General features: G+C 42.2%; 2 protein-coding genes across 2 annotated transcripts; both read right to left on the reverse strand.

Moving 5' to 3' along the window:
• Nucleotides 1-1,707: 1,707 nt before the first annotated feature.
• On the reverse strand, nt 1,708-16,296 carry brd2b (bromodomain containing 2b). The gene is made up of 12 exons (XM_083990591.1): nt 16,183-16,296; nt 13,451-13,739; nt 12,932-13,069; nt 11,844-11,988; nt 11,479-11,642; nt 9,412-9,924; nt 7,596-7,724; nt 7,257-7,502; nt 6,883-7,139; nt 6,420-6,736; nt 3,528-3,656; nt 1,708-3,440 (listed from the first exon to the last, which is right to left on the reverse strand). Exons 1-12 carry the CDS (start codon nt 16,212-16,214, stop codon nt 3,310-3,312), a joined length of 2,490 nt encoding a protein of 829 aa, XP_083846717.1. The 5' UTR covers nt 16,215-16,296; the 3' UTR covers nt 1,708-3,309.
• Nucleotides 16,297-17,601: 1,305 nt separating this feature from the next.
• On the reverse strand, nt 17,602-27,294 carry tap1 (transporter 1, ATP-binding cassette, sub-family B (MDR/TAP)). Its single transcript, XM_083990509.1, has 13 exons — nt 26,977-27,294; nt 26,183-26,515; nt 25,366-25,594; nt 24,785-24,899; nt 24,081-24,211; nt 23,598-23,803; nt 22,045-22,242; nt 21,308-21,436; nt 21,011-21,205; nt 20,746-20,919; nt 20,214-20,373; nt 19,236-19,372; nt 17,602-19,145 (listed from the first exon to the last, which is right to left on the reverse strand). The coding sequence occupies exons 2-13, from the start codon at nt 26,501-26,503 to the stop codon at nt 18,915-18,917; spliced, it is 2,226 nt and encodes a 741-aa protein (XP_083846635.1). The 5' UTR covers nt 26,504-26,515; nt 26,977-27,294; the 3' UTR covers nt 17,602-18,914.
• Between the last annotated feature and the right edge of the window lie 98 nt (nt 27,295-27,392).

The following is a 27,392-nucleotide window of genomic DNA, read 5'->3' on the forward strand; positions in this document are numbered from 1 at the left end:
GATAAAAAAAAAAAAAAAAAAGTAAACCTCAATTATATAGTTTTCTAATTTAGGGCCCCACAACTCAGAGGTTCACAGATTCAGTTATATTGTTGCTATCAGTCAAAACAAAAATGTAATTCCAAAAGTCCTAAAAAGAGAAACTCAGTAATTCATCTTCCTCCGAGTCCTCACCTATGACCTTTGAAGGACTATCATTCTCCATTTACGGCAGTCAGTGCAGGATCAGGGTTCCAGTCCTCTGCAAACACCGGGAGCTGCCTGACAGGTGAGAGGGTCAACATACAGAAGCTGATCAGCATCATCATTGGAAAAGCAAAGCATTTCTCTGCAAGCAATACATATTGCATGACATATTGGTGTTAAATTGCAACTAGCAGTTGATAAATGGTCAGTTTTGTGTGAAAGTCTGGTGTGAACAGCCTGACATTTCAACTAATGTAGAGAACTGACACCAGAAAGCATCCAAAGTTGCTGCTGAAATTTTGGCTGTGCAGTTTTTTTGGCTCCATCAGACACACTGGCAGGTGACCAGCCATGATGGCTTCTATTGTAAAAGCGTAGTTGTCTGGCAAAATATTTAAATGGAAGGAAACGGTGGCTTTTCAGAATCTAGAGCCACAGAGAAACTCACCTCGACTGTATTTTAAAACCAATAGGAAGCAGCTCTGGGAGCAGGTTCCTCACCGTGCTGCGTTTCAGGTAGCACAACCATTAGTGTGGGCAGGTGTCACTGTCTGTAGCTCCTCCCTCCCAAACATCCTTCATGCATTCATGTACTGATGGGATTTCTTCAATACAGGAACCAGTGAAGGCCTGTACTGTAACTCAACAACAAATTTCCATATTGAAAAAAACAGAGATTGAAGCTGTGACTCAGAGTTTAACACGACTCACTGCTGCCACCTACTGGACAAAGGTGGTAATCACAACGTGTGCAGCCTGTGGAGAAAGGTTGGTTACAGATGTTCATCAAGCTGTTTATTTATAAAGCACCTTTGCAAGTGAAGAACAAAATTCAATTTAGGAAAAATCTGGGTTCCTCTTAATGTTCACTGGTGTTAATGATCAATCTAATCAAATGTCCCAAAAAGAAATGTATTTTAAGTGCTTTTAGCTTTGTGTTTTTGGTTTTATATGACTTAAGAATTTGTCTAGTGCTGCAATTAACGATTGTATTCAACACCCCAACCTTTCTTGTTAAATATTTCATTTTTTTCCAAACAGTATCCTGCATCTTTTACATGTGTTTTTAATTAATGAATTTATAACTAATAAATGAATCTGCTGTTGTTGTTTTTTTTTAAACTACCGTACTCTTTCTTTGCTCACATATAACAGAGGCAGCGTCTTTTGATTTGCTTTTTGAGTCTAAAAACCAGAGAGTTACTGATAGAAAGACATTAAATCCTAAATTGGCTAAGAGTAGAGGCTGTAGAGGCCAACAGTAGTTTAGTAGAAAATGCCTAAAATGCTTATTAAATGGGCTGCTGATGAATCTTCTGCAGAAGATGCCTTGATAAATGATTGGACAACTCCTCGGACTATGAAAACTGTTTCAACTGTCCCTTTATCAATAACTTCAACGCTGCATAGCAAGTTTTAAAAAATAAAGTCAAACCATCAAACAGATCCCAGGCAGCCAGACAGAAGTCAGAGTGTTTCTACAGAAGAGAATAGTTTAATAAACACAGTCTTCAAATGAAAGGTATGTTTCTGAGAGGCAACATCCTGCTTGACCAGGGGCAGAGACGCTGGTGTGAAAGCTCTTCAGGAAACAACTAAGACAGTTAACTGACATTAGAAATAATTATGTGTAAAAAAAAAAAAAAAAAAAGGAAACAAGGTAACTCAAATAAAAAGACAAAAGAAAGAAAGACAGGCAGAAATACAAGTTTGTGCAACAGCAAATACAATTTAAATATATACAAGCATATCTTCTTTCACTGAACATTCAACAACAGCTTTTAACTATGCATGGACTATGAGTATACTTTCTGTCTCTCTGGAGGAAACTCGCAGCGCTCTAGCATCGTCTTCAGTTTATTCAGTCAACTCTTTGTTCCAGTAAGTGTCGAGCAGCTGAAATATTCCTTTTGTGAAACTGTCACTGAGTTTTCAAGTGCTACAGATGTCTTCAAGACTCGGTAATGCAATACTTCACAGGTTAAGGAGATTAATGTGGGAATGAGAAACCTGCATTGTAATCTGATAACATTCAGCAGTCTGTGTTCAGCTCCTCGGAGACTGATGCACACTTAAAGTTACTGTTTGATATGATGAGGAGAAATGTTGAGAACAATGTCAAAGCTGAACCGATTCCAGAGACAGTACTTCCATTAGTGTCGTGTTTTATAAGACTGGTCAGTCTTAAACGGCTGGTGGGCTTTTGGAGGAATAGTGCAGCCATAAAAATTTATACAAAATGAATACGCAAGGTAACAGCAAACTTTGTACTTACAGTACGTTTAGCCATTTCTATACTGTAATGAACCCACCACGTTTTAACGCAGGCTGTGAAACAGGCCGCGGCACGAAGCTCAATGAGAACAATGCGTGTAAACATAACTGTCAATATCCAGAACTCAAACTCAAGTTTAAATTTTTGACCTGAACATGGCAGAGAAACATTTGCTCATTAGACCTGTGAGCTCCTTAACAATATCAGATTCTTTTCTTTTTTTTTTTTGTTCCCCTCCAAATGACCTGGATCATTCAGGCCGACTGGAGGGGCAGGTCTAAAATTAAGCGTGGCAGGAGTCCAGATGTTAGAAAAAGCAAGGCCTGTGACCAAAAGGTTGCTGGTTGAAAGTCCAGTAACATGGGAGGAAATGTGGGTGAGGAAAACTAATAAATAAAGACTCTTCCATTCCCCTCACCACAGAGGACAGCCTAAGGCCAGCCAAAACAGATTTGGAGTTAGGCCCATCTTTCCACATCCTGTATTTTTTTTTTTTTTTTTAGTACTCCACTTCCCTCTTTGGGGGATCACCATAAAATTCTTCTTTATAAAAGAAACATAAATTTGTACAAGTATTTACAAAGGGGGAGGAGGGGGAAACCAAGGCATTTAGTGTTTGGGTTCTACATTTATCCACAGAGACTTTGTTTCACATCCCTCAGTCCCACATTCAAAACATTTTACGAGTCCACGTGTAGTTTTTTTTTTTGTTTGGTTTTGTTTGTTGTTTTGTTTTGCCATGGTGTCTAATATCTCAGCCAACTAACTGTTTCAGGGTGTGTTGCGTCTTGGGCCAGCCCAAGTCCCTGAGTTATTAGTGTTTTCACTCCTAGCCGCTGCTAAGGATCTCAACCCGAGTCTGAATCGCTGGTGTCTGAGGACGAGGACGAGGAGGACGAGGACGATGAGTCGGAGCTGGAGCTGCTGCCGCTGAGGCGTGAGGGCTGAGCCTGAGTCTCCGCGGCGCTGGGCTTCTCCACTGTGGACAAGAAGAGGAGGTTAGAGTGAGCAGGGCTGTGGATGCAGCGTGTCAGACGTCCTCTGCAGTGAGGGTGTGTGAGCTCACCTTTAGGCTTCGCAGGTTTCTTGACAGAGTTGAGTTGTCCACTGACGTCCTGCAGCCTCCTCTCCAGCTCCCTCCGCTTCTCCAGAGTCAGCTCCTCTTTAGACTTGCCAACGCTGCCTTTCTTTCCAGCTGCAGGTGAAAAGACAACACGGCTGTAAATCACCTGGAATCCACATGGCAAAGCAGAGATCTGTATAAGCTGCATGGGTGGAGGGTCTCAAAGCACCAGGGGGTTTTTTTCTCACCTAAGTCATCTTGTGGTATTGTGTCAAATTCATCGATGATGGCATGAAAGTTGACAAAAAAAAAGTGAGAAATGCATGTTATATTGTTGTTATGTTGTCTTGTGGACCTACAATCAGGAATTTAGTTTACTGTTGCATAAAACAAAGAAAAACAACAAATGGTCTTCCAAAATGTTGGAAGAAAGTTAAAAGTTTAGAATTTTTGCTTGAAAAATAATCAGGTTCCCACTCTTCTCTTGAAATCATTTTCTAGAACTTTTCCAGGACATTTTCAGCTGCTACAGTCAGACAGACATGACACCATACCATACACTAATACATCCTCCATCCCATTCATGCTTTGGAGAAATGTTCTTTTCCACAGTTGTATTCTATTTTGTACATTTAACCAGTTTTTTTCTATGTTTATTCTTCTCTCAACCCCATTATTTTGATTTAAAGGTGTGCAATGAAATAATCTCATAAATTGTAAAAATGTAATCTCTTAGATCTTAATCTCTACATGCTTAGAAATGATGACAAATGATGACAAATTTCTAGAACATTGCAAACATGCGGCCTAATACTGAAAACACTCATCAACTCAAAGTTTTCTCACAGGGCAGTTTTTGGGAAAGAAATCCTTGGTGGGGTCTGGAAAGGATCAAATAGCGCTCTGGTAGCTGATGTCACAGTGTGATAAATAATTTTCCAGGACAACTCAAGCTTTTCCAGGACATTTGACTTTTTTTTCTCATTTTCCGTGTGTTTTCCATGACTGGAAAATTGGTCAACCATTTTCCAGGTTTTCCAGGACAAGTGGGACCCCTGATAATGATTGACAATAGTTGCAGATTCATTTTCTGTGTAAAGACAAAAGAACAAGTTGCATCTTCAGTCTGACACTTGGCTTCCTGAGCAGCTGTTTTGCCCATTTACTAAGGTAAATTCATTTAGAAGAAGTATAGCTACAGCTGTCAGTAACAGCTTCATGACACTCATACAGCAAGGCCGGGTAATAAAGAAAGACCCCTACATAAATCATATTCATTCAACTTCCACTTCACATTTTCCCTTGGTCATCCACGCCCACATCTGCAGTGGCTGAGGTTCACCTTGCTTCCCCAGATTTGAGAACCGCTTTATGCATCATGCACAATGTTGCAGCGCAGCGCATACCAACTCTGCAAATTCATAATTCAAACTTCCCCCATTGCTGTACTGAAGCTTATCCAGCAGCGTTTACTCAGGAGGAAAACTAGCCCTTCATTCACTGAGCCACAGAGTGAGGAGAGATGAATAAAAGATACGGCCGCAGTGCCCGAGTCAAGTGTGTTAACTGGCTGAGAAAAGATGACATTACATGCCTGTCAAATTGGTGGAGCTCTCTGGTGACAGTCTTATTACTTTAGTGGTTTTTTCAGAGAAAAAAACAACAACAGTTTAGAACTGCTCCTTTGTATTTAAAGGGATAGTTCAACATTTTGGTAAATTGGCCCATTGCCATAATCCCTATAGTTTTAGGAGTAGGTTCGTTACCTTTAATTGTCGGTGCAAGCTATTTTTAGAACGGCGGAGCAGAGCCGCGAGCTGCTCAGAGCTACGCTACAGAGGCTCACAGGATTTCTTGGTTTCCCTCATCAAATACACAATCCAACGACTCCAAAGCGCTCTGGTGGACAAGTTGTGACCTGCACATTCACCACGTTATGAGATAATAACGGAACGTTACGAGACAGAGTTGTTTTCGAGGTAAATGCAGAGACTGCTTACTGAAAAACTGCCCCCGATGGGAATGCACATCAGCAGTTTTGCATGAATTTACTTTGAAAACAACTCATTCTCGTAACGTTCTGTTATTATCTCATAGCGTGGTGAATGTGCAGGTCACAACTTGTCCATGAGAGCATTTTTGAGTTGTTGGATTGTGTATTTGATGAGTTTGATGAGGGAAATCAAGAAATCCCATGAGCCTCCGTAGCGTAGCTCTGAGCAGCTGACGGCTCTGCTCCGCCGTTCTAAAAATAGCTTGCACCGACAAAAAACTCCTAAAACTATAAGGATTATGGCAATGGGCCAATTTGTCAAAATGTTTCCCTTTAATACTGAACAGTGATTAATAAGCAGCCTGACCGCCTTCATGTTTGGCCTTCCTTCCCCATGTTGTAACTTTATATGTAGTTTGTTTATAGCTCTGTTAATGATTAAGTCAACATCTGGCCAGTGGGGACAAAAGTTGACACTTGGTCTTTTGTGAAATAAAATCTAAATAGAAAAAAAACTGCTTAACAAGGCAGTGTGCTAATCAACACTCACCACAAACTGTAAAAGTCAAGTGCAAAACCTTAAGGCCTGTAATATGAAGAGTAACACAAAAACAAAACAAAGCTCAGCTGCTCAGAGATGGAGAGAGCTGCTGCTTGAGGGCGGGAAACTGAACTGTAATTTTTTCGAGAGATGAGAAAGAGAGAGAGTGATGGAGCCAAACAACCACCAGTGAAATCTAATAGCACTGAAGTAATTGGTGCATTTTTACAGCAAAGGTCTAAACATTAGCAAAGTGGGTGTTATCAAATCTGGCCTACATTAGCTCTATCCCTGTATTATTTAAGTACGTATTATGTGTAAAATGGTGCAAAAGCTCAAAACTGAGTTTTTTTCCATTTACCTTGCTCTGCGTAGGGCTTGCGGGGCTTCTTCCTCAGACAGGTCATGACGTAACGCTCCAGCTCCTTCAGCGTCGACGGTTTGAGCGTTTCGAAGTCGATCTCGATCTCCTCCGGGTTGGTGTCCCGGAGCGAGGGCTCCCGGGACTGGATGATGTGGACCACGCGGCCCAGCTTCTCCCCCGGTAACTTGTTGATGTCGAGGCTCAGCTGGCGTTTCTCGTCGTACGTCATGGGCACGATCTCCTCCTCCTCTTCCGAGTCGTAGTGCGGCAGCATGGAAGGAGCCACTGGGGGGTAGAACGGCTTCTTTGCGGCCCTGAGGAATTGAGAGGAAGCATATTAGAGGCTTGGCATTGAGAAAAACACAGAGACACAACATTATTATTAATCTAAAAAATAAATATGTGGATGATATCGAGCTGAGCAGTAAGTGGTGTGATGACGAACTGTTTTACTACTAACTTGCTGGTCTTGTTGCTCTTCTTCCCCTGGGCTTTCTTTGCCTGGGAGCCACCCACTCTGGCAGACTTGGTCTTGAGTATCTTGCCAGGCATCTTCCATTCCTCAGAGCCAGCTCTGCTTCTGCTGACTCGACTGCTCCTCTTCTCCAGCTTCTTCTTTTTCTTCTTCTCTTTTTTCTCCTTCTTCTCTTTCTTCTTCTTGGGCTTAACAATGGGGCCTTGAGAGAGGGCAGCCAGCTGCTCGTGCATGGCTCGGAGCTGGGAGGAAAATTGCATTTTTTTTATTACAAAAAACAGTCACTGTGAAAATGCTTTTATTGTTTCTATGTTGGATCATAGTCAGCTGGATAAAGAAAGAGAACCGGAGGTGCTTACTTGTGTGCACACCTGGTCCTGTAACTCCGCCAAGCGATGCGCTCGCTCTTCCTCGCTGTCCGAGGTGGGGCTGCTCTCGCTCTCTTCACTCTCGCTGCTGGGTTCACTCTCGGAGGTGGAGGAAGAGGAGGACGAGGAGGAGGAAGAGGAGGACGAGGAGGATGTCGGGTGGCCACTCATTGACAGGGTTGTGTGATCCATGTGCGGTTCATCCGGCATCTTCGCGAAGCGGAACTCAAACACATCCTGGGTACAAAAAAGAAAAAAAAGGTCAAATCAATCAAGTCACACAAATGTTTGTTTTCATCATGTGAAGCAGGAACGGACAGCTGAGCTCACCTGCAGCTTCCGTGCCATGCCAACGACATCGTGGTCAGGCGGGTTGTACTTATAGCAGTTGGAGAACATGAGTCTGACATCACTAGCGAACTGCTGAGCATCCCTGTATTCACGACAGTCCATCTTCCTCTGATGAAGAATTAGCATAGGACAATGTTGGTGCTTCAAACAGACACATTTTAAGATTCTGGGTGTGTTCTTTTTTTTCTTTCTTAAAGAGGAACTATGCAGGATCTTTAGCTTAACTATGCTACATTTTTACCTTAAACCAACACTAAGTAACTTTTCAACCTTCATATAATATTTTCAGAACTTTTGTGATGGTACATCGCCTTGCAACAGGTTGAATGACACCTCTGTCATGGTCTGAGGGGGTCTATATTGCCTTCACTGGCACTAAACAGCTTCCAGGTGGATGGTAGGAACCCCTCCACACAAATGTGCTGACTGCTTTACGGCATACGTCACTTCCCCCTTTCCCCATTCGTTGAAAAGACGGAAGTCGAGGTGAACGCCTATGTGGGATTACCGCTATCATGGCAGAAGCAGCAAGAAAACAAAAGAAATTAAAAGTTTTGTCTGAGGAGACTAAAAAAAAAGAGTTATGCGGAACAGCTGCGGCTCCGGCACGGCGGCAGAGCCAATACGTTTCTATACTGGTCAATGTGTGAAGCTTCCACCAGCTGCTGCTCCGCTGCGTCACGGCTCCAGCATCCGGAGCATGGTGCATAAATTCAGCACATAGTAGCTCATGCGGGACAGGAAATCATAAACAAAATACAAATAAAACACCGGTTAATTTTCAAAATAAAATATACCGTGTTTACAGCAGGTCATATTTCCCGCACTCCACCTTGAAAACGTTGTAAGAGGCCGGCCTTGAGACAGCAGGTCAGAGGACACCATGAACGAGGAGATACTGATTGTAAAATCACAAAATAGGCAGATCAACTGAAATCAATTGAATGTTTCACATGTTGTATTGCTTTAATTAAACAGCTTTGGAGCAGTTATGAGTGTTAAATATATGACTTGTAACTTGTTACAGGAAGAATGGAGGCTTTCCTTCCACTTCTCTTGGCTGAAAAATAACTTTGCAAGATCAGAGCTGCCGCTCCGGTGTCCCAGCACCGCGACACAAACGCGCCCCGTAACCTCTTGTTAATGACAGATAAGACTACACAAATATACACAGCGTAACACGTATGATATAAAAAGTTATGTACGGCTCTATTGATTGATTTCTCGCCAGTTTCGTTGTAAACAAATGCACATGGAGGAGAGGAGGGTTAGCAACCTCCTCAGCCTTGCATAGTTCCCCTTTAATAACAACACAAATCTATAACATTTTACAGTGTACTGAAAATTTCAGCCCCAATATTTGAATCTGTGTGGCTAAACAGGCTCCCAAAAAAGTACCTCATCAGTCAGACTATGTACCATCAAACATAATAAGTCATCTATAGTTATGTTATTTATTGTCTTAGTCTACTCTGTTCTTTCATTTATGCATGTATCTTTATTTTTTACATTATTCATTCTTTCATTTATGCAGTATTCACTGTATAATCACTCAGTTGATTGCTTCTTTTTTCCTACTCATTTGTGTTATTTAATTGTTTCTTATTTTTTGCCTTTGTTTGTAACAAATTTGGTCTTTGATTATTGTCTTCATGGGTGAGGTTTTATATAAGCCCTTTCGGGTTTCATACCTCTCTTTTGCACATTCCAAATATTGTTTATATATATGTATATGTTCGAGCAATTTCCTTTGTCCGTTATTCTTTCCAAGAGTTATAAGAACATGAGAAGTCACCTTGATGGTGTTGAGGTCCATGGGACATTTGATGATATCGTGGTAGTCATGAAGTCCCAGTGCAGCTGCGTCCACAGGTGTGTAGAACGGCCAGGCGTACGCTGCATGTTTCTTTGACAACATGTCCTTGAGCAGCCCGCTGCAGTACCTCAGCTGAGGGCTCAGTTTGCTCTTCTTCGACGGCTGAGTCTGGACAGAGTCGGGTAAGTCCTTCTTGGGGGGTTTGATGGGACGTCCGCTGCCGACCCTGCGTCCGGCGTTGGCCATCATTGGCTGCAGGAGGACGGGGCCTCCGGGGCTCCTGACCAGGCCCATACCGGGCGGAGTGTCTAAGCTCATGCCCCCCATGGAGGAGATGTTGTGCATGGACGTGTCGTGGACTTGGCCCCCGTGTCCTCCTTTCCCCAAGCCCACCATGTGCGTTGGTCCGGACATGCCCACGCCTGATAACCCCACAGTCAAGCCCATGGTGGACGGGGTGGTGGTGTCTGCCTTTCGTTTAACACCTTTCTTCTACGGAGAGAAATAAAGTGGTTAGACGTTACCATGATCACAGTATTGTACCTAAATCTTTCATGGTTTCTTTGCATAAGGTGCAAACTTATTAGGGCTGTCAATCTTCCCCCCAAATCAGATTCAAATTTCTAATGCTTCTCATGTTAAATATTTGAATTACATTTGAATATTTAATGTTCTTTTTTTTTTCTTCAACTCTCATAGGACCAGCTTAATATTACGTCCCACGTCCACTAAAGGTCATTCCAACCAAATCTGTTCTGTAGGCCTAACATTTGCAACACACTTAAGTTTTACCAACTCAATATAAAACTTCAAGAAGGGAAATCGAAATATTTTAAGTAGTGGTGCAATGGCTCACAGTTGATCCGTGGCACATTAGTGGTTCAAGGATCGATCGATAAAAATAAGAAAAAATTTGGTGTGCGTGTAGTGTGGGAACACGTAGGCCACCCACTCCCGTATAGGCAATTAAAAAAACTGGTATATTTGAAGCTGCAGCTACAAGAGTTGCTTTTTCACGCTAATTTGCGCCGTTGCAGAAGGCACATGTTCAAACGGCAGTTTCCACCTTCGAATGTTTAGCAAAGTTCGTTCTGACAGCCCTGAAAATTATATCTCAATTCTACCTTCTAATAGACTGGTACAAGAAAAAAAAACATCAATTGAACAGGTTCAAATCCAAACTAACTACTCAACTAGGGATGTGCACGGTTACCCGGGTACTCGAGTACTCGAGTAGCTATCTGCTACTCGGTTATGAATTTATTACTCGGGTACCCGAGGATTAAAAAAAACGGCACGTCAGAGCGCAATCTAGTGTCGGATCAGACTACATTATCATGCCCTGGTTCGGCTTTTTGTAGTGTTAAACAGTTTCGGATCAAGCAACGTGATTTTCTGCTGTGTAAAAGCGTTTTTGGATCGAGCCTCGGACTTTCAAACCTTTTACAATAATTCTCCCTCCCTCCCTCGGCGACGTACGCCGTCGGGAGGGAGACGACAGGTCTCAAGTCTGGTAGAAAATATACTTTCACTTTACAAACACTCTGAAACCTTCCCTGTTATTTCCTGAAACGATGCGAGGCAAAGAGGACCGAAGGCACCAACATGTAGTGTGGACTAATAAATAAGCACCGCTAATGATTTAAAAAAGAAAAGAAAAAAAAAGTTTTCTCCTCCTCCTCCGAGGCAGCCGCGGCATAAATGCGCTGCACGCAGCGCTGCACTCAGCGCTCAGAGCGCATGCAGCGCATTTATTCCCCGGCATAAAGATGCACATCTGCCTCGTATGTGCATCTTAAACTCCAGTCTCTACTCTTATTATCCACCTGACATTGTGTGTGACGACGCTGTGTGTCAGTAATGTGGACTGTCTGACGACAGAGCGCATTTATGCACCGGCTGCGCTCTGTCCGTCAGACATGACGTCATTTTATTTTTTATTACAGTACTCGATTACCCGATTAGTACCAGCTTCGGTTACTCGATTAGTAAATTAGTCGAAATGCCCATCCCTATACTCAACATCATTTTCCTGCATCTATGTACCTTGGTTGTTGGCTGTGTAGGAGGCAGGCCCATGATGTTTGCTGGGGGCAGGCTTTTGGTCAGCACCGTCTGGGGAGAGTTGGCTAGCATGGACTCCCCAGTGTCCGAGGAAGAAGGAGAGTAGGCTGACTGTGACACTGCTGGCACCTGCTGAGCCCTCGATGCTGAGGGATAAAGCAAAGACAGAGAGTTAGAGGAGGAGGCACCTCGTCACAGGAGACATTCAAATGGAAACATAAGATGAAATGTGAATTCATAGCAGAAAACTCCAGAATACATTTGATTTCCAAGGGTAAAGCGATACATCATCTCCAAAAAACTTCATTCACAAAAGACTTAATTCAGTGACTTTGTTAGCGACTCACAGTTGGATTTTCGGCCTCTCCCCCTGTTGTTTTTGTTTCGAGGAGCTGGAGGAGGAAGCTCGAGCTCATCCTGCGGCATCTGGGCCACCTTCTGAAGAAAGATCTTCTCTAGAGACTGGGCCATCAGTACAATGTCATCATTCGGCTGGGAAACAATTTATAAAACACATTAGTCAAATACAAAATAAAAACATGTTGTTCTTAGGATGTATTTCTACTATTTCAATATTTTAATTGTTATAACTCAGATTACTTGTTTCATTAGTGCTGTAATTCTTATCCCACTATTCCATGTGCCAGCTGATGAAATTATCAATGCATTATCATTTCAGCTGTTGTGAAATAAAAACACCAGACATTCGCTGGTTACAGCCTGAAATTCTTGCAATACTCATGACATTTTATAAATGACACGAATAACAACAAAAAAGAAATGAATAAATGGGATTGATGATGAAAATTATTTTTACTTGCACCCCTAGTTACAGCTGGTCAGCACATCTTGCATTTGTGTGCAAGAGAAGTTGTTTGCAGTGTGATAAAAATCCATTATCAAATGCAGGTACATTATCAAATATGGCAACACTGCAGCACAATGCTTCTAACAGCTGGATGCTGTACACTTGAGATACTTGCTCTGTTATTACATGGGACAGAAGAATGTCTCAGACAGGTTTCTGTTTGAAAAGTGTCATGAAGCTTTTCTCATGGAAATGGAAAGGGGCCCGTACCTGGTCCTGGATCGTAATAGAGGGTTTTGTTAGGTCTGTTCAAAGGTAGACCACATCTACATGTTTGGTTTTCACCACTAAACTGGGTCACTAGAAAGTAGCAGGCACTTACTGTGGTTTGAGAGAAAAATCAAACCTCCAACACATATTTTCAAGGTAAATATAGCTGTTTCCTGTGCTGCCCCAATTGCCTTGAGCTTTATATAACCCTGCAGTTATCCCTGCTGTCACTAAGGTCCACCTGATACCCAATCAAATCATGAGTAGTTGCATTTTACTAGGAAAGAATAAGGGAGAAATCAAAAAGAAAGTGAAAACCGGATGGATAAATCCCTGGTTTTTTATCTTTGTACCGACCTTGTTGTAAATGTAGCAATTGGTGAACATTGTGTTGAAGTCCTGTATGCACTCGCTTGCACTGCGGTAGAAGCTGTTCTCCAGGCGCTTTTTTATGGTCCCCATGTCCATGGGTTGTTTGATTATTTTATGGTAATCCTGACAAAGACAGAATAAGAAACTGTTATTTTTCTATTTTCATCCATGGATTTACAAAAACACCCCAATCCAAATAGGAAATGTTTAAGTCTGAATGTTTCTTTCCAGCGTAGAGCCAAATAGTTAAAAAAAAAAAAATTGTTTAAAGACAGAAAACAGAGACACATGTGGGAATTTAAGAAAACTGTCGACAAGCCAAATAATAAATTGAAAATTTACAAACTCTGTCAGAGATTGAACATCAAATAGAGGGACATTTCTTTCATCATCTGCGCCTTGGCACTACCATGAGTTGCACAAAACATGAGCACAACTCATCAACATGAAAGTGAAAGTAGAAAGTGAAAGTCTCTTTATTTAAACCTCCAGTGTTTAACCTACCGGTAGATTGAGCCTGTAGGCGTCCACGGGCTCATGGAAAGGCCAGGCGAAGTGGTGCCTCCACAGAGACTTCATCAGGGTCTTCTGGAGGTACTGCAGCTGGTTGGTCATGCGGCCTGACCGGCTGGGGTCCTTGACCGCGGGCTGCGGCGGGACAGGGGGACCTTGAGGCAGCGTGTGCGGTAGAGACGGGCTCTCAAAGTCCTCGTACAGCAAGGACGGCTTGCGGATGCGTTTGCCCGAGCTGCTGTGTTGGTCCATCCCGCCGCTGGACAACCCGACCAGGGAGCTGGAGTGAAGGGGACGGACAGAACAGAGGATGGGGGGGAGGGAATATAGCACACACTTATATATATATAAAAAAAGGAGAACAATGATCTATTTATGTGTGGGATTACAAAGACACACAATGTCCACACAAATACACTGCAAGGAGGAGAAGCCTGCTCGTCAAGGAAACGGTCGTTTTATGTTCACTGTGCTGCGTGACTTTTTCCCATCCGTTATAGATCAACTGATCAATTCGGCGATCTGCCGTCCAATGGGAACAATGACACACACTCATGGAAAATCTGCCGAAGTCAGACAGTGCAGTCTATACATGCTTCGTTCACATAACCATATATGACCAGTGTAACCACAGCTCTGCCTCATGGTCAGCTAGGAAACTAGGCCTCTATCAACAGGCTGCTACTTTTAGCACAGACATGGGAACCGGCATCGCATGGGTCCGCACCACCTAAAAAGCAAACATTAACTTATAATAAGGCTGGGTGATAAGACCCTAAAGCTACATACATATGATATACTATCATTTAGCTAGTGGGAAAATGGGAAACAGCTGTATTTTTTAAACCATGGCTCATAAATACATTATGACTCTTGGGCAAAAGGCAGGCTTTGAGTTGTGGCACTCATTCAATACCTGTAACCATGTATTAAATCGAATTGAGTGCACCCTCATAATAAAGCTACAGAATGCTTTAAAAAAACAAAACATAATATTTGTGAGCTGTCACACTCTTTGTCTCAGAGTTAACCTCGCAGTTGCAGGTGGCAGACGGAAGACTATCTAGATCTGAAAATGCTCCCACAATCCTCTCTGCCTTGGCTGTGGTGCAAACAAGACTAGAGGCATGTTGCATGTAACAGAGGTCCCTCGGTGCATGTTGTCAAAGAAAGGCCCTCTAAGCAGAGTGGAGCACATGCACCAGATTTAGAAGAAGTTAAATCTCACCCCAGCGTTCAGGACACACACCTGCCCCACTGACACACAATCTGTGGCAAAGCCTATGAGCTGATTTTCGAAATCAGTCGCAATCCAGGCAACACAAAGAAAGGCTAAATGGTCTGTATTTATATAGCTCTTTTTACTATACCTGCAAAGATACCCAAAGCGCTTTACAGTACATCACACATCGCATTCACCCATTCACACACAAAGAAAAACATGAGCCATTGTGTAGTGAATGCATTCAATATTATAAACTTTCTTTCACTGCATTTTCACTGCACCTGTGTCCAAGTGGGAAAAAAAAAGCCTATTTACAGTCCACTGAATGTGTCATGTGGGTTACATTATCCTTAAGGGATTTCATTCAATAAAATAAAAGTCATACAGTTTTATGAAAATGCAAAATGGAACGACAAACCATCAGAATAACAATAATACTTAGGAACCATTAAAATCCCATTCAGTTTTATTATTATGTGGCCTAGTAATGTATTATTAGAAAACACTGGCACAGCTCCATGTCTGTGACAAATGTGGCTTTGTTTTTGTTTAAAAAAAAAAAAAAAAAAAGCTGCATTGAACCTACTTCTGCTTCCTCTTAAATGCACCAGTCCTGAAACAGCACAGTCTCACACACACATATACACACACCATCTTTATCATTTAATCTGAGCGGTGAAAGAAAAACCAGACCCTTGCGTTTGCAAACCAACAGCTGTGGATCGCGTGGTTCGGACGCCCCGCCCTCCCTGTTTGTAAACACTACCTCTCAATGACAGAAACCAGAGTATGACTGACGATTTTCTGTCAAAAAAGCAACATCGCAAGGCTTTTAATAAACAGTGTGACTTCATAAAAGCCTCAAAACTCAAATCGATAGACCGATCCCTCCCATTTAAAACACCACACAGACAGTCCGATGTTTGCTAGCCGGGTGCTAGCCGCCGTTAACGTTACCGGACCGCAACAATGCCAGACAAAGCTATCCGAGGACCGCCGCCTTTATGGATATTAAGCTCAGCGTGTAGGAGCATACTGGACACTGTATTTACTACCAGTTACCTAATGTGATTGTCACATGAGCTGCAGGATTAGCGCTAGCATGGTGCCTGAGCAATGAATGACAGAGAGCCCCGGCGGGGGAGTAGCCGGCTGACCCGGCCGGTGGGCTGCAACTGTCATTTGTTTCCCCGCTGCGCTACTGGCTCTCTTGTTCAGATAAAAGCTAAAAGAGACAAGTCGGGACATTTGGAGAAAAAAAAACCAGGTGAACAAAGCTCCAGCAGCTAACGCTCCGCCATACTGCTTTAAAACCAAGCAAAAATGGTGCGTGTCCAGACAAGCTAGCGTTGTTATGGGGAGGCTAACGGTAACATCACAGGGAGGCTAACGGTAACGGCAGCGGAGCAGGATGATGACATTTAAATGTTAGTCCGCCTCCACCGCCGCTGCAGGGGAAATAAATCCAGGGGTTAATTTCAGCTGCTGCAGACGTTACCTGTCGTGAGGCGGGTTGACGGCCGCTTCCATTGGGCTGAAGGCGGGGTGTTAGTACGGTCCAATTTTTTTTCCCTCTGTTGACGCTGCACTTCCACAGAAACGCCACTGAGCTGCTCCGCAGTGAAATGGCGCTCCGACGCTTCCGTTTGACGCTATATAAACCCACCACGTGGCAGTTTGGCGTATTTCCTGTCACGTTCTCGCCGACTCCGCTCTCTGATTGGCTGCGGGCAGACGTCCGTCAAACTGTCAAACAGAGCACACACCCCTCATTCTCCGGTCGGTACATCTTGTCCTCTGTCTTGCATTTCTGAATACAATGGGAGCAAGCGTCGCACTACGTTCAGTTGTATTATTTCTTAGATTTTGGCTTCGGAAAATCAATAACGGATTCACTTTTACAGACGGATGTGCTCCTGTCTGCAGGGGATGGTGTTCTCATGTGTTAATGTTGCCTGCAGTATCTGGGCTGCTGATGCTGCTGATGCAGGGCTCCTCTTATGAAATACCTTTGGATTACCTGTTGGTAACTCGTATATTCACGGACTGTAACTATTGACTAGCAGTTCTATTAGTCATTCAGAGCCGAAAACATTCTACGTCACCACGCAGGCAAGGTGGTCAAAGTATTCTTTTTTTTTTATTCCATCACAGGAGAATTAAACCAACAATTACTTGAGTTATCAAGATGTGTGGTAGTTATTTACTTCAAAAATCGAGTCATCGGTGTATAAATTGTCAGAAAACACTCCCATTATCACTGTTATTAAATCACATATTCAAATTTCTTAGCTGTCAGATCAGCAGTCAAAACTATGAAATGTTTGTGTTTATTATCATAAAAAAAGTGGTAGAACTCACAAATGTTCAAATTTGAAAATGTTTTACAAATGAACTTGTTTCTTGGTGCCTGAGACTAAAACACAGTGGTTAGTGTTGTCCCAGGACTCACCAGGGGAATATTATTATTATTATTAATCTTTATTGCAGACACAACAAGCGGTCCATATCAACAATAATCTGACTATGAATGAACATGCTTTTTATGTGAATAGATAATTGAGATTTAAAAATAACAATATTCTGATAACAGGTGCTTTAAAGAGATGCCTCAGAAATAATTTAAAATAATAATAATAATAATGACAATTTTACCAAGAAATTAAAATGTCATTCCAAAGCAACATTTGACATTTGCATGTTACCTTAATGTGTAAAAATGGAGTGCATTAAAAGGATAAATGAAAGCAAAATTAAAAAGTGATGACAGAACCTCAAAATGACTTCTTCCCCTTGTATATTTTTTTTCTAAATCCCATAGAAGCAGAAAGCAACAACTCTCTAGTATAATCTGCAACAATATATATGTAAAATTATTACCATAGCTGCCATGACTGGACAAGAAAACGAAGTTGAATAATTTATCAATTCAAAAGATTTATTGCAGTGTGGACAACAAGTACAAATAGTTTAAGTTATTTACAAAAAGAAAAGCACAATCAATAGAGAGAAACGAAAACCAAAGATAATACTTATGACAAATATGAAAAATATATACAGCCATGGCATTTAGAAAGACCAATCTTTAAATAGTGCAACATGAAAAATCTAAGTCTAGCTGTTTCATCTCTTCTACACCTACATAAGCAACACAGTGCATGACCATCATAAGTTACCATTCTACACGGTACTAATTGCAGGGTTGCTGTTCACATTTCTTGCCCAAGTATCCTTGAGCAACCTTTTATGGTAACTCCCTACCAGTAACTCCCTCTAGATATGATGATGTATTCCACTGGACAATTAATATTTGTCCACCATCTGAAAACCCATTTACACGATGGTAGTTTTACTGTATCCATGGTTGCATCCGACCTTTGTGGGCAGTGATGCAAACTGATGAGTCTGACTGTTTTTGTAAAAAAAATATTGACTTTATATGATTTTTGAAAAATGCATCAGATTAAGCAGAAACTGATTTTGCAATCTGATTATTAAATCCACAAACAGATGAAGATGAGAATGTGTATTATCGTGTGATATACGGTGTCGATATGACAATGTAAATGTAAATGTATTGTTTAAATGTACTGATTGATGATTGTATCTGTATTGGCCTGTCTAAATAGGCTTGCATGTCCTAGAGCAGTTGGGGGTTAGACGCCAAGCTGAGGGGCTGCTGGTTGAAGTGGCGACTTCACCCACTTCCAAGGTGCACTGTGAAGCAAAGGAGGCTTAGGGGAGAGTGGGGTAAGATGAGCCCTTTCACTTTCATGCTAGGTTTACTATCTGATGTTGTACCTCATAGATACCACAACAGATGTATAAAATACATTTATAATTATATCTTTTGGTCTAAACACAATTCTCATGAAACGAATGATCAACTGAATTCACCTTCGAGAGTGAAAAATGTTTTTTTTTGGACATAAATGTCAAACCACACATGTGGTCCTTACAATACCTTCACAGACTCCATGAAATGATGCCTTCCTCCTAAATATTTGGTCACATGCTCAATTTTTCTTATGGTTTCCGGGCAACAAAGGGTGGCTCAACTTACCCCTATGCTCAACTTGCCCCACTCTCTCCTAAAGGGTCTCAACCTCCTCTAGCAATATTCAAGTATAGTTTCATTATTTAGAGCTCAAGTGGAGCTGGAGTTTTGAGTCTTTTTAACCAGCAACCCTTCTGTAACTTGACTTCTAGGCTTGAGGGCAAAGCACCACCTCACTGTGCGTCGTTCCGCTCCTCTTCTTTACGGTGAAAGCTCATGTTCTGCTTCTTCACCAGTTCAGCGTAAAGGCCTTGTTTCTTCAGCAGCTCATGGTGGCCGCCCTCCTCCTTCACCGTCCCCTCGTTGAGGACGATGATATGATCGGCCTTCTCTACGACGCCCATCTTGTTGGATATCAGCAGCACGGTGCAGTTGTTGGACTGGTTCAACAAAGCTTGGTGGACCTGTTGGCGTGCAATCATGACTCAGTGTTACATGTAGAAAAGAGTAGAGAATTAATGAGCGTAAATTTGAGTAACAAAAGATTCCCCCACCTGGTATTCATTCTCGGTGTCCAAGTCGCTGGTGGCGTTGTCCAGAATCAGGATTCTGGGACGTCTGATTAGAGCCCTAGCTATTGCGATGCGCTGTCTCTGGCCTCCAGACACCTGACCTCCCTTCTCCCCAGCATCTATGCAACAGAAGAACATGCGGTATTGTGTTTATGTACATACTTATAGAGCCGTAAGTGTCCTTTGCATTAGGCAAGACCACAAGGCCAAAGTGATGTTAGTTCCGTGTGTGCATTTAATTAAATTCATAAACCCTTCCAGTGGTGTCAGCAGGATTTCTGCAAGGTTCATATAGTTACATTTCAGGCCTTATTCAAGACCCCTTTAATATCACATTGAACACAACTGAATAACCATCAGGGGCAGTATGGTCCTGAATATATTTACTACTAATGGTTTCAACACTTCTCAGCAGTATACTGATAATCTTTAATGACATAATTAGTTTAAGTAAAGTGAGGAAGAAGAAGAAAGGTGACTGATGGGGTAACAACTTAGAAATGAAAAATGCACTTTGCTCATTACGTTTTGCTTATATTTGTTCATTATGGTACAATAGGTGTCCTAGTTATTGTAGCTGGCATTATTCAGTGAGCTTTCAGTGGCTGTGTTAGACTTAAACCTCCTGTGTGTAAGTGTGTAACATCTGCTGACAGCCTGCAAATCTGACACAAACACATTTCATAACAAACATTACTGCCTATGCCCTGGAAGAGAAAATAGAAGATCTTTATAAATAATATATAAGACTTTATGTCCTCTAAATCTTTTCTGACCAAACTAAATTCCAGACTTTTACCCTTGTCAACTAGCCTGACACAATGCATTACCATCAGAGACATACGCGTTATTTTTGTGCAGATATCTACAAATGAAGACAAAATGAAATCCAGATTCCTCCAGAAAGTGAAAAATAAACAACTGCATCACTGTTTTGACTCTTCTAGATGCGAGACAAACCTGTGTCGTATTTATTTGGCAGCTCCATGATGAACTCGTGGGCACTGGCCAGCCTGGCGGCCCTGTGCATGTCCGCGTCAGAAGCATCCTTGCAGCCGTACTTGATGTTCTCGCGCACAGAGCGAGCAAACAGCACACAATCCTGGCTCACCACAGCCATCTATAAACAAACGAGGAGGTTGAGGAGGAGGCGTCAGTGGGAGAGCAGAATTGTCACAGCTGACTCTAAGAGCTGACAATGAGGGGTAGAAGATTTCAGTGAACTACACTGATTCACTTTCCCTATATCGTCATCCTTGTACAGCTCCCGGCCTAATTTTATTTCATTTCTGCGCTCTGGCCTCTACTGCACAATTCACTTACTTATTTGCCATTTTGAATTTCAGTCAATTTCTGCAGTATAAAGAGTGCTCTTTTTTTATACTTTATGGACGTATAAATAAAGCACATAGAGGGATGGTGGTTGAATTAAAAAAAAAACTAATGCTTAAAATGTTTTCCATCCAAAATGCAAAGTACATTAAGCACACACCTTGTCATGTAGGTACTGGTCTGTGTAGCTTTGCAGTGGTTTCCCATCCAGTAAGATCTCCCCTGCTTTCGGCTGGTAAAATCTCTCCAACAGCTTAACACAGGTGGACTTCCCTGATCTGTTAAGTCCCACAAGGGCAGTGATCTGGCCAGGTTTTACCTCTAGAGACACATCCTGGTGGAGGAAAGGAATATGTTTCATTGGTACGGTAATAATTAAAAATGTAAACATAATAAAGGCATGGGAGATCAATATACATACACACCTTGAGAACAAGATTGGTTTCCTCTGTGCTACCAGAATAGGAGAACGTAACATTTTTGAACTGAATGTGTCCCTTAAGATTTTCAGGCGCCAAAGTGCCATCTGGTGGTATTTGAGGTTTGCGATCCAAATATTCAAAGATCTTTTCAGAGCCACCTATTGCCTTCTTCACCTCTGGGTAATAACGCATGACAGCCTGGAAAAGAAGCAAAATTATTATGCAAAATATGGCACATACTGATACACCTGTGGGATCCTTTGAATTAAGCAACTAGCTGAATTCTGATCTGTGGCTCACCTCGACTGCAGAGGCAAACTGCAGCTCAAACAGGACGAACGACACCAGGTCTCCACTAGTAACGGTCCCCCTGGTTACCAGAGTCCCTCCATAGTACAGAATAAACACCTTCAGGGCCAAAGTGGTCATCTGAGGGAAGGGAACACAAAATAGCTTTTATTTACATTAAAGGAAGTGAGGGAAAAGATACTCCAACATTATTCCACTTTGAACATGTGGACCGACTGCATTTTCAAAGTCACTGGTCATGGCAGACGTCTCAGTGAACAGAGGTCAGATCAGCAACCTGCAGACGCTACATGCTCTTGTTTAAAGGGATAGTTCAACATTTTGGCAAATTGGCCCATTGCCATAATCCCTATAGTTTTAGGAGTAGGTTCGTTACCTTTAATTGTCGGTGCAAGCTATTTTTAGAACGGCGGAGCAGAGCCGCGAGCTGCTCAGAGCTACGCTACAGAGGCTAATGGGATTTCTTGGTTTCCCTCATCAAACTCATCAAATACACAATCCAACAACTCCAAAACGCTCTGGTGGACAATTTGTGTCCTGCACATTCACCACGCTATGAGCTAATAACAGAACGTTACGAGACGGAGTTGTTTTCGAGGGATTATGGCAATGGGCCAATTTGCCGAAATGTTGAACTATCCCTTTAACTGTTGCACTACTGTAGTCTGATAAAACAAGCTAAGAAATGGTTGCAAATACTTTACAACGCAGGTCAGTATTCAACTCACGCTGCTGGCCCAGGTAGAGGCCGCATAGCCTGCTGCTTCCTTTTTGTTGAGGGCGTAAGTGTCGTCCAGCCGCCGTCTGTACCGCTCTGTCTCACCGTCCTCGTTGGCGAAGCTCCTCACTGTCTTTATGTTGGAGAAGGTCTCAGTGGCCACCTGGTTGGCCTTAGCCAGTGACTCCTGAACCTTTACAGCAATAGACTGAAAGACAAGGCAACCATGTTTATTTGTATAGTCAATTTTTTAACCGTTTTACCGTTTAAAATTCACTGAAGACAAAAAAAAACATGTTTACTCATTAAACTGGCCATTTAGAATAGGTTAGGTTAATTTTGTGGTGACTTTTGAAAGAATTTACATTTGTTTTTCAAGATCAGGTGATTTAAAGTGGAACTATGCAATATTTTTACCTTTTACCTTAAAGGGATAGTTACGTTTTTTTGAAGTGGGGTTGTATGAGGTACAAATGGCAGCTAAGTATAACATCTGCAGTAGAAAACAGCTGATAGGCAAATTGATCCAGCGCATCGCAAAGCCTATTTGCACAGAGGAGTACTGAGTGAGTTGGTTAGTTCCAGAAAAACTAACCTTTTTCCGACCAGCTGACGTTGTAAATTTTTACTTTATATCGTACTCTTGAACTGGTGTATTATTTTGAGATGGGACTTCTCGTAGGCGGCGAAAATACGCTGATTAATGGTCCCCCATTCACAACAGTTTACTGCCTGTGTCTTGGTGTAGAACGATGCCAGTGTTTCTCAGTGGGGAGGGGGGCAGAGACCTTCCTACTGCAGATATTATACTTAGTGGCCATTTGTACCTCATACAACCCCACTTCAAAAAAACTGAACTATCACTTTAATTAAACAGTTTCGGAGTAATTGTGGTGGTAACAGGGAGAGGAGGAGGCTCTCTGCCCTTTAAAGACCCACTCCCATGAAAATCGTGTTTTTCGTGCTTTTCACATGTTCCTGTGGCATTTTTCTTGTGTTAGAGCACATATCAGCAGAAAAGGACGTGCAAAATTGCATTTCTGAGTTTTTCTGCCTTCAAATTGCTGTGAACCAATGGCAGACACAAACTGGCAGTTTCAGGGAGACTGGAGCTGACGTGTCACAGCTCCAGGGGAGGGCACTAGTGCTACAAGCTCCCGCCCCGCTCTGCATCTGGCTCAGAGGTGAAAGGCTTGGCAGCTCGGTGGAGCTGTCAAGGTATAACAGGTATAGCTGTATAGCTCACCTGGTAGAGCAGCTTGCACCGTGAGCAAGGACTATGTTCCAGTCTGGGATTGAATCCCAGTGTGGAGTTTTACGCTAAACGCGCTGAATCTGTAATTGTACAATGTCCAGCTGTCAGCAAGCGGGGGGTGGGGTGCGAGGAGGTGGCTGGGCGGGTGCAGAGCAGCGCAGTCTCCGCCCACCCTCCAGAGGTGCATTGCTAATGTGCATTGCTAATGAGCTGGTTTTAAAATGACCGAAAAGGGTCGCGGGAGGGGGACTTTAAGGAACTTTTTCTCCTTGAAGAATATGGGAAATTTTATGTGAGCTCATTGTTACCTGGTGGAATTGTCCGGTGAGTTCAGGTATGACCCAGATGATGGGCAGTCCCATGCAAGTGAGCAGCGTCATTTTCGCCGACTGGCTCACCATGAAGAACAAGAGGAAGCCAAAACGTGCCGTGTACCACATCACAAGACTTAGTTTCTCACTAAGTGCCTCGCTCATGTCATTGGTATCCGTGGTAATGCGGGACACCAGTTCACCTGAGATCAAATTTGTGCATTAGTTCTCTCAAATAACATGTAAAAATCCTTTACTATATATAAATCTGTATTTGTTTAATCCATTAAAATTGCATTATGTAAATTACTGTTTATCTGTAAATTCTAAATAATGAAAGAGCTGAGGTTGACCTTAATATAAATAAAACCATGTACCCAAAGTATGAGGAAGAAAAGGCCGAGGATTTATTCTCAACAACCTACTTTATGTTGGCACAGTCATACCCACAGTATGTGTGTGTGTATGTACATGACTCACCTGTAGGGTTGACATCAAAGAAAGCGATCTCCTGTTTCAGCACAGCCTGGAAGACGACTCCCTGCACTGAGGTGTGTATGCGGCTCATGGTGATGTTGTACATGAGGTCACACACAAACTCAAGCACAGCACTGAAACATACAAAAGAGGACACATTACAGTGTTAAGTGCGCAAAGAAGTCAGTAGAAGGATATTATTACACTATCATCTCTGCTTCAAAATTCCAAGTAAAAAACCTGTGTTAATTACAATCTATCATTAAAATGAAATATGCATATTAATATCTGAATTTGTTCCAGAATTGGGTGACTTTTTGTTTATATTTGCATAAACTGAATTCTATGAGAGAAGGTAAAATCCAGGATTAGAACCCACTGCTTACTCACATTTTAAAACAACAACCTGCGCCACTAAGGATGGAGATAATGATATCATAATAATGTTTGTTTGTACTGAAAATATGAAAAAAATAAACATGAATATACGGTAGTGCAATACCCTCATTAGAACTACACTACACAAACTAAGTGTGAAGTTATGCCAGATAAGAATATATATTTGCTATTTAGTGAAACAACCACTTGAAAAATTACAAGAGAGAAGATACAGATTTGAAATGTTGACAATTTGCTGAACAAATTCTGACACTTTACAAACTTAGAAGCAGAAATGTGTGAACTCTTGGGCAAAAAAAATAAAATACCTGGCAACGGTCATTAGTGTCATGATTTTGATGGCCTCTGTGAACGCATCGGGTGCTTCTTCATTCATGATCCAATCAGCCACACGACCAGTGTATTGCGGAATAGCCATCTCACCTGAGATCAGGAGATTACATCATCACAATATTAATCTTTGGGGAAGAATGTAATTGCAGTAAAATTAATTGACCCTAAGAGTTGACAGAGACAAAGGAGTGCACATAACCGGTTGCTGATAGCCTAGACTGGAAGCAAACATTCAGACTTCTGCATGTCCCTAATTGCAAGCTGGTATAATTACATTAATTAATTGCATTAGATTACTGAATTAACTAGCAAGTGTCAACATGTTCCTATCCTCTACTTTAACATAACAGACAACAAGCACGCCACCATGGCTCTTAAAAATGGTTTCATTGAATACTTGTAATAGTGTCCTTGGAAAACACTCTAATCTGGTTGTTCCTACTAATTAATACCAACTTCTAAAGCTTCTGGTGACAGAGCAATAGTAGTTGCGTGCTGGCACTACAAAGGAATAAACACACATACTTCATTGAAATGAAACTGCAGTCTCAGTTACCATAAGAGGAGAGGATGACGAGCAACAGCACAGCAACGAAACGCCAGAAAAAGGGCCGCATGTATCCTAACAGTCTCTGCAGAGAGGCCCCGGTGTCATCTTTGGACTTCACAGAGGACGTCTTCGTGAACAGAGACGACATGTATCGACCCAGGGAGAGCAAGAGAGATGACGCATATCGGCTCCAGTACAGCCAGGACACTGCTGTCACAACATAGCCCTGTGACACCTGCAAAACAAAATCCAGGGAAAAAATACAGAAATCAACAACTGCTTCATGTGACAAACGGACGGATAGAGATAGATTTGTTTTGTGTGTCCACAGAGTAAACAGCGTTTCTGTAATGGCGGATTTCTCGTGCCTTTCAGACTGGTTTAGTTTTGGTTTCTGTTGCAGGCTCAACAGCCTAACTGTAATATATAATGTGACTTTTCTGTGGCTGGCAATAAAGTCAAATCAATGTCATAAATATACAAATGATGTGATCAAATTCCCTGGTCTGTCTTAAACAAAGCCACTGTTTCTAAATATATCTAAATGTGAACTAAATGGAGGAAACTGGAAAATGCAAAAGCTTTAAATTAAATCTTACAAAGACAGCAGTTTAACTGTGTATAGAATAATTTCCAAAATTGAACATGACAAGATCCGTGTATAAAACTCATTAGATACTGGACTGGATGTCTGGCATGTCAGGCTATTTTCACCATGGTTGAAGATCCACAATGAAGTGTTTCACTGTATAAATATGATCTACCCTATGAGGGATTATGGTGTCACGCTAGTTTAACAACCAGGATGCACGTATCCTCTCACCCTCTCCCAGGAGTGCCATCCCCACAGTTCCTCCACAGTCGGCTGCCCCAGTGCCCACAGGAGGGTGATGTACACTGGCAAGTGGAAGCAAAGAACCCCTAAGCTCTGGAGCCCCTTGAAGCTGCTCATCCAGGGCATGCTCCCGGGGTACGTGAAGATGAGGAGGACGAGGAGGGAGGCCCGTATCACACCTCCTCCCCATAGTGTGAGGAAAGGATGGGAGAAGAGGAGAGGGGAGAGCTGGGCCAGGCCGATGGCTTGTAGCACACACACATCCAGGCACACGAGGAGCAGGGGGGAGAAGTAACTCATTTTCTGCATAATGCACAGACTCTGTAAAACAAAAACAGGTGACAGACAAGGTCAGTGGCAGGTTATTCAAATGACTGAGGTTTCAGTGGTGGGAACTAAAAGAAACTGAATAATAAACATGTAAAATCCATCTGAACATTTTCAAATCTACTCTCTCATAGGTATATAAAATAATGCCATGTCTCAAAAACTATAATCCACATACCTTTCTTCTTTGTCAAGTACCAAAAATAACCAGCTGCAGATGGTATTCAGCATTACTTTCGTTTTCACCTACACTGCTGATTTCTTTGAAACGGTCAGGGTAAAACACACACGCGCGTGCACACGGAGGAATTATCTGAACACTTTCACCAACAGTATTACAACTCATTACCAGGTCACAATCCTTGCTAATTTACAGTAAACACAGCAGTGTTAGCTAGCCGTTTAACTAATGTTAGCAGCGATATCAAGTGCAGCTGTGTAAAAATACAACTTACGTCTCCAAGTTTGTCACTGCAGACGGTTAATATTCGCCTCAGAGCATGAAACCACCGATCCCAGCAGGTTAAAACTAGTTTAGTTTAGTGAAATAGACTCCCAACCGGCAACAAGCTCGCACTTCGACGAGCCACGACGGTTAAGAGACTGAAACCGAAAGTACGTTTAACTATTTATCCTCTTTTACGACGGAAAGTCCCTTTTATGGTTCCGTCTGCCTCCATGGCGGCGGAACAATGGCGAGTGACTTGCTGTAACTTTATCTATATTTCATTCAAAACTGTGCTGCGCTGTCATGAAGTTATTATTACACTGATAATGTACGTTTACAGTGCAGATGTAATATGATCTGCGTGTACAGTGTTGTTCACTTGGACCGTCTCCAAATAGTCCAACAGCACCACCATGTGGCCAC

This window comes from Trachurus trachurus (assembly GCF_905171665.1).
Source record: "Trachurus trachurus genome assembly, chromosome: 16".
Classification (NCBI taxonomy): Eukaryota; Metazoa; Chordata; class Actinopteri; order Carangiformes; family Carangidae; genus Trachurus; species Trachurus trachurus.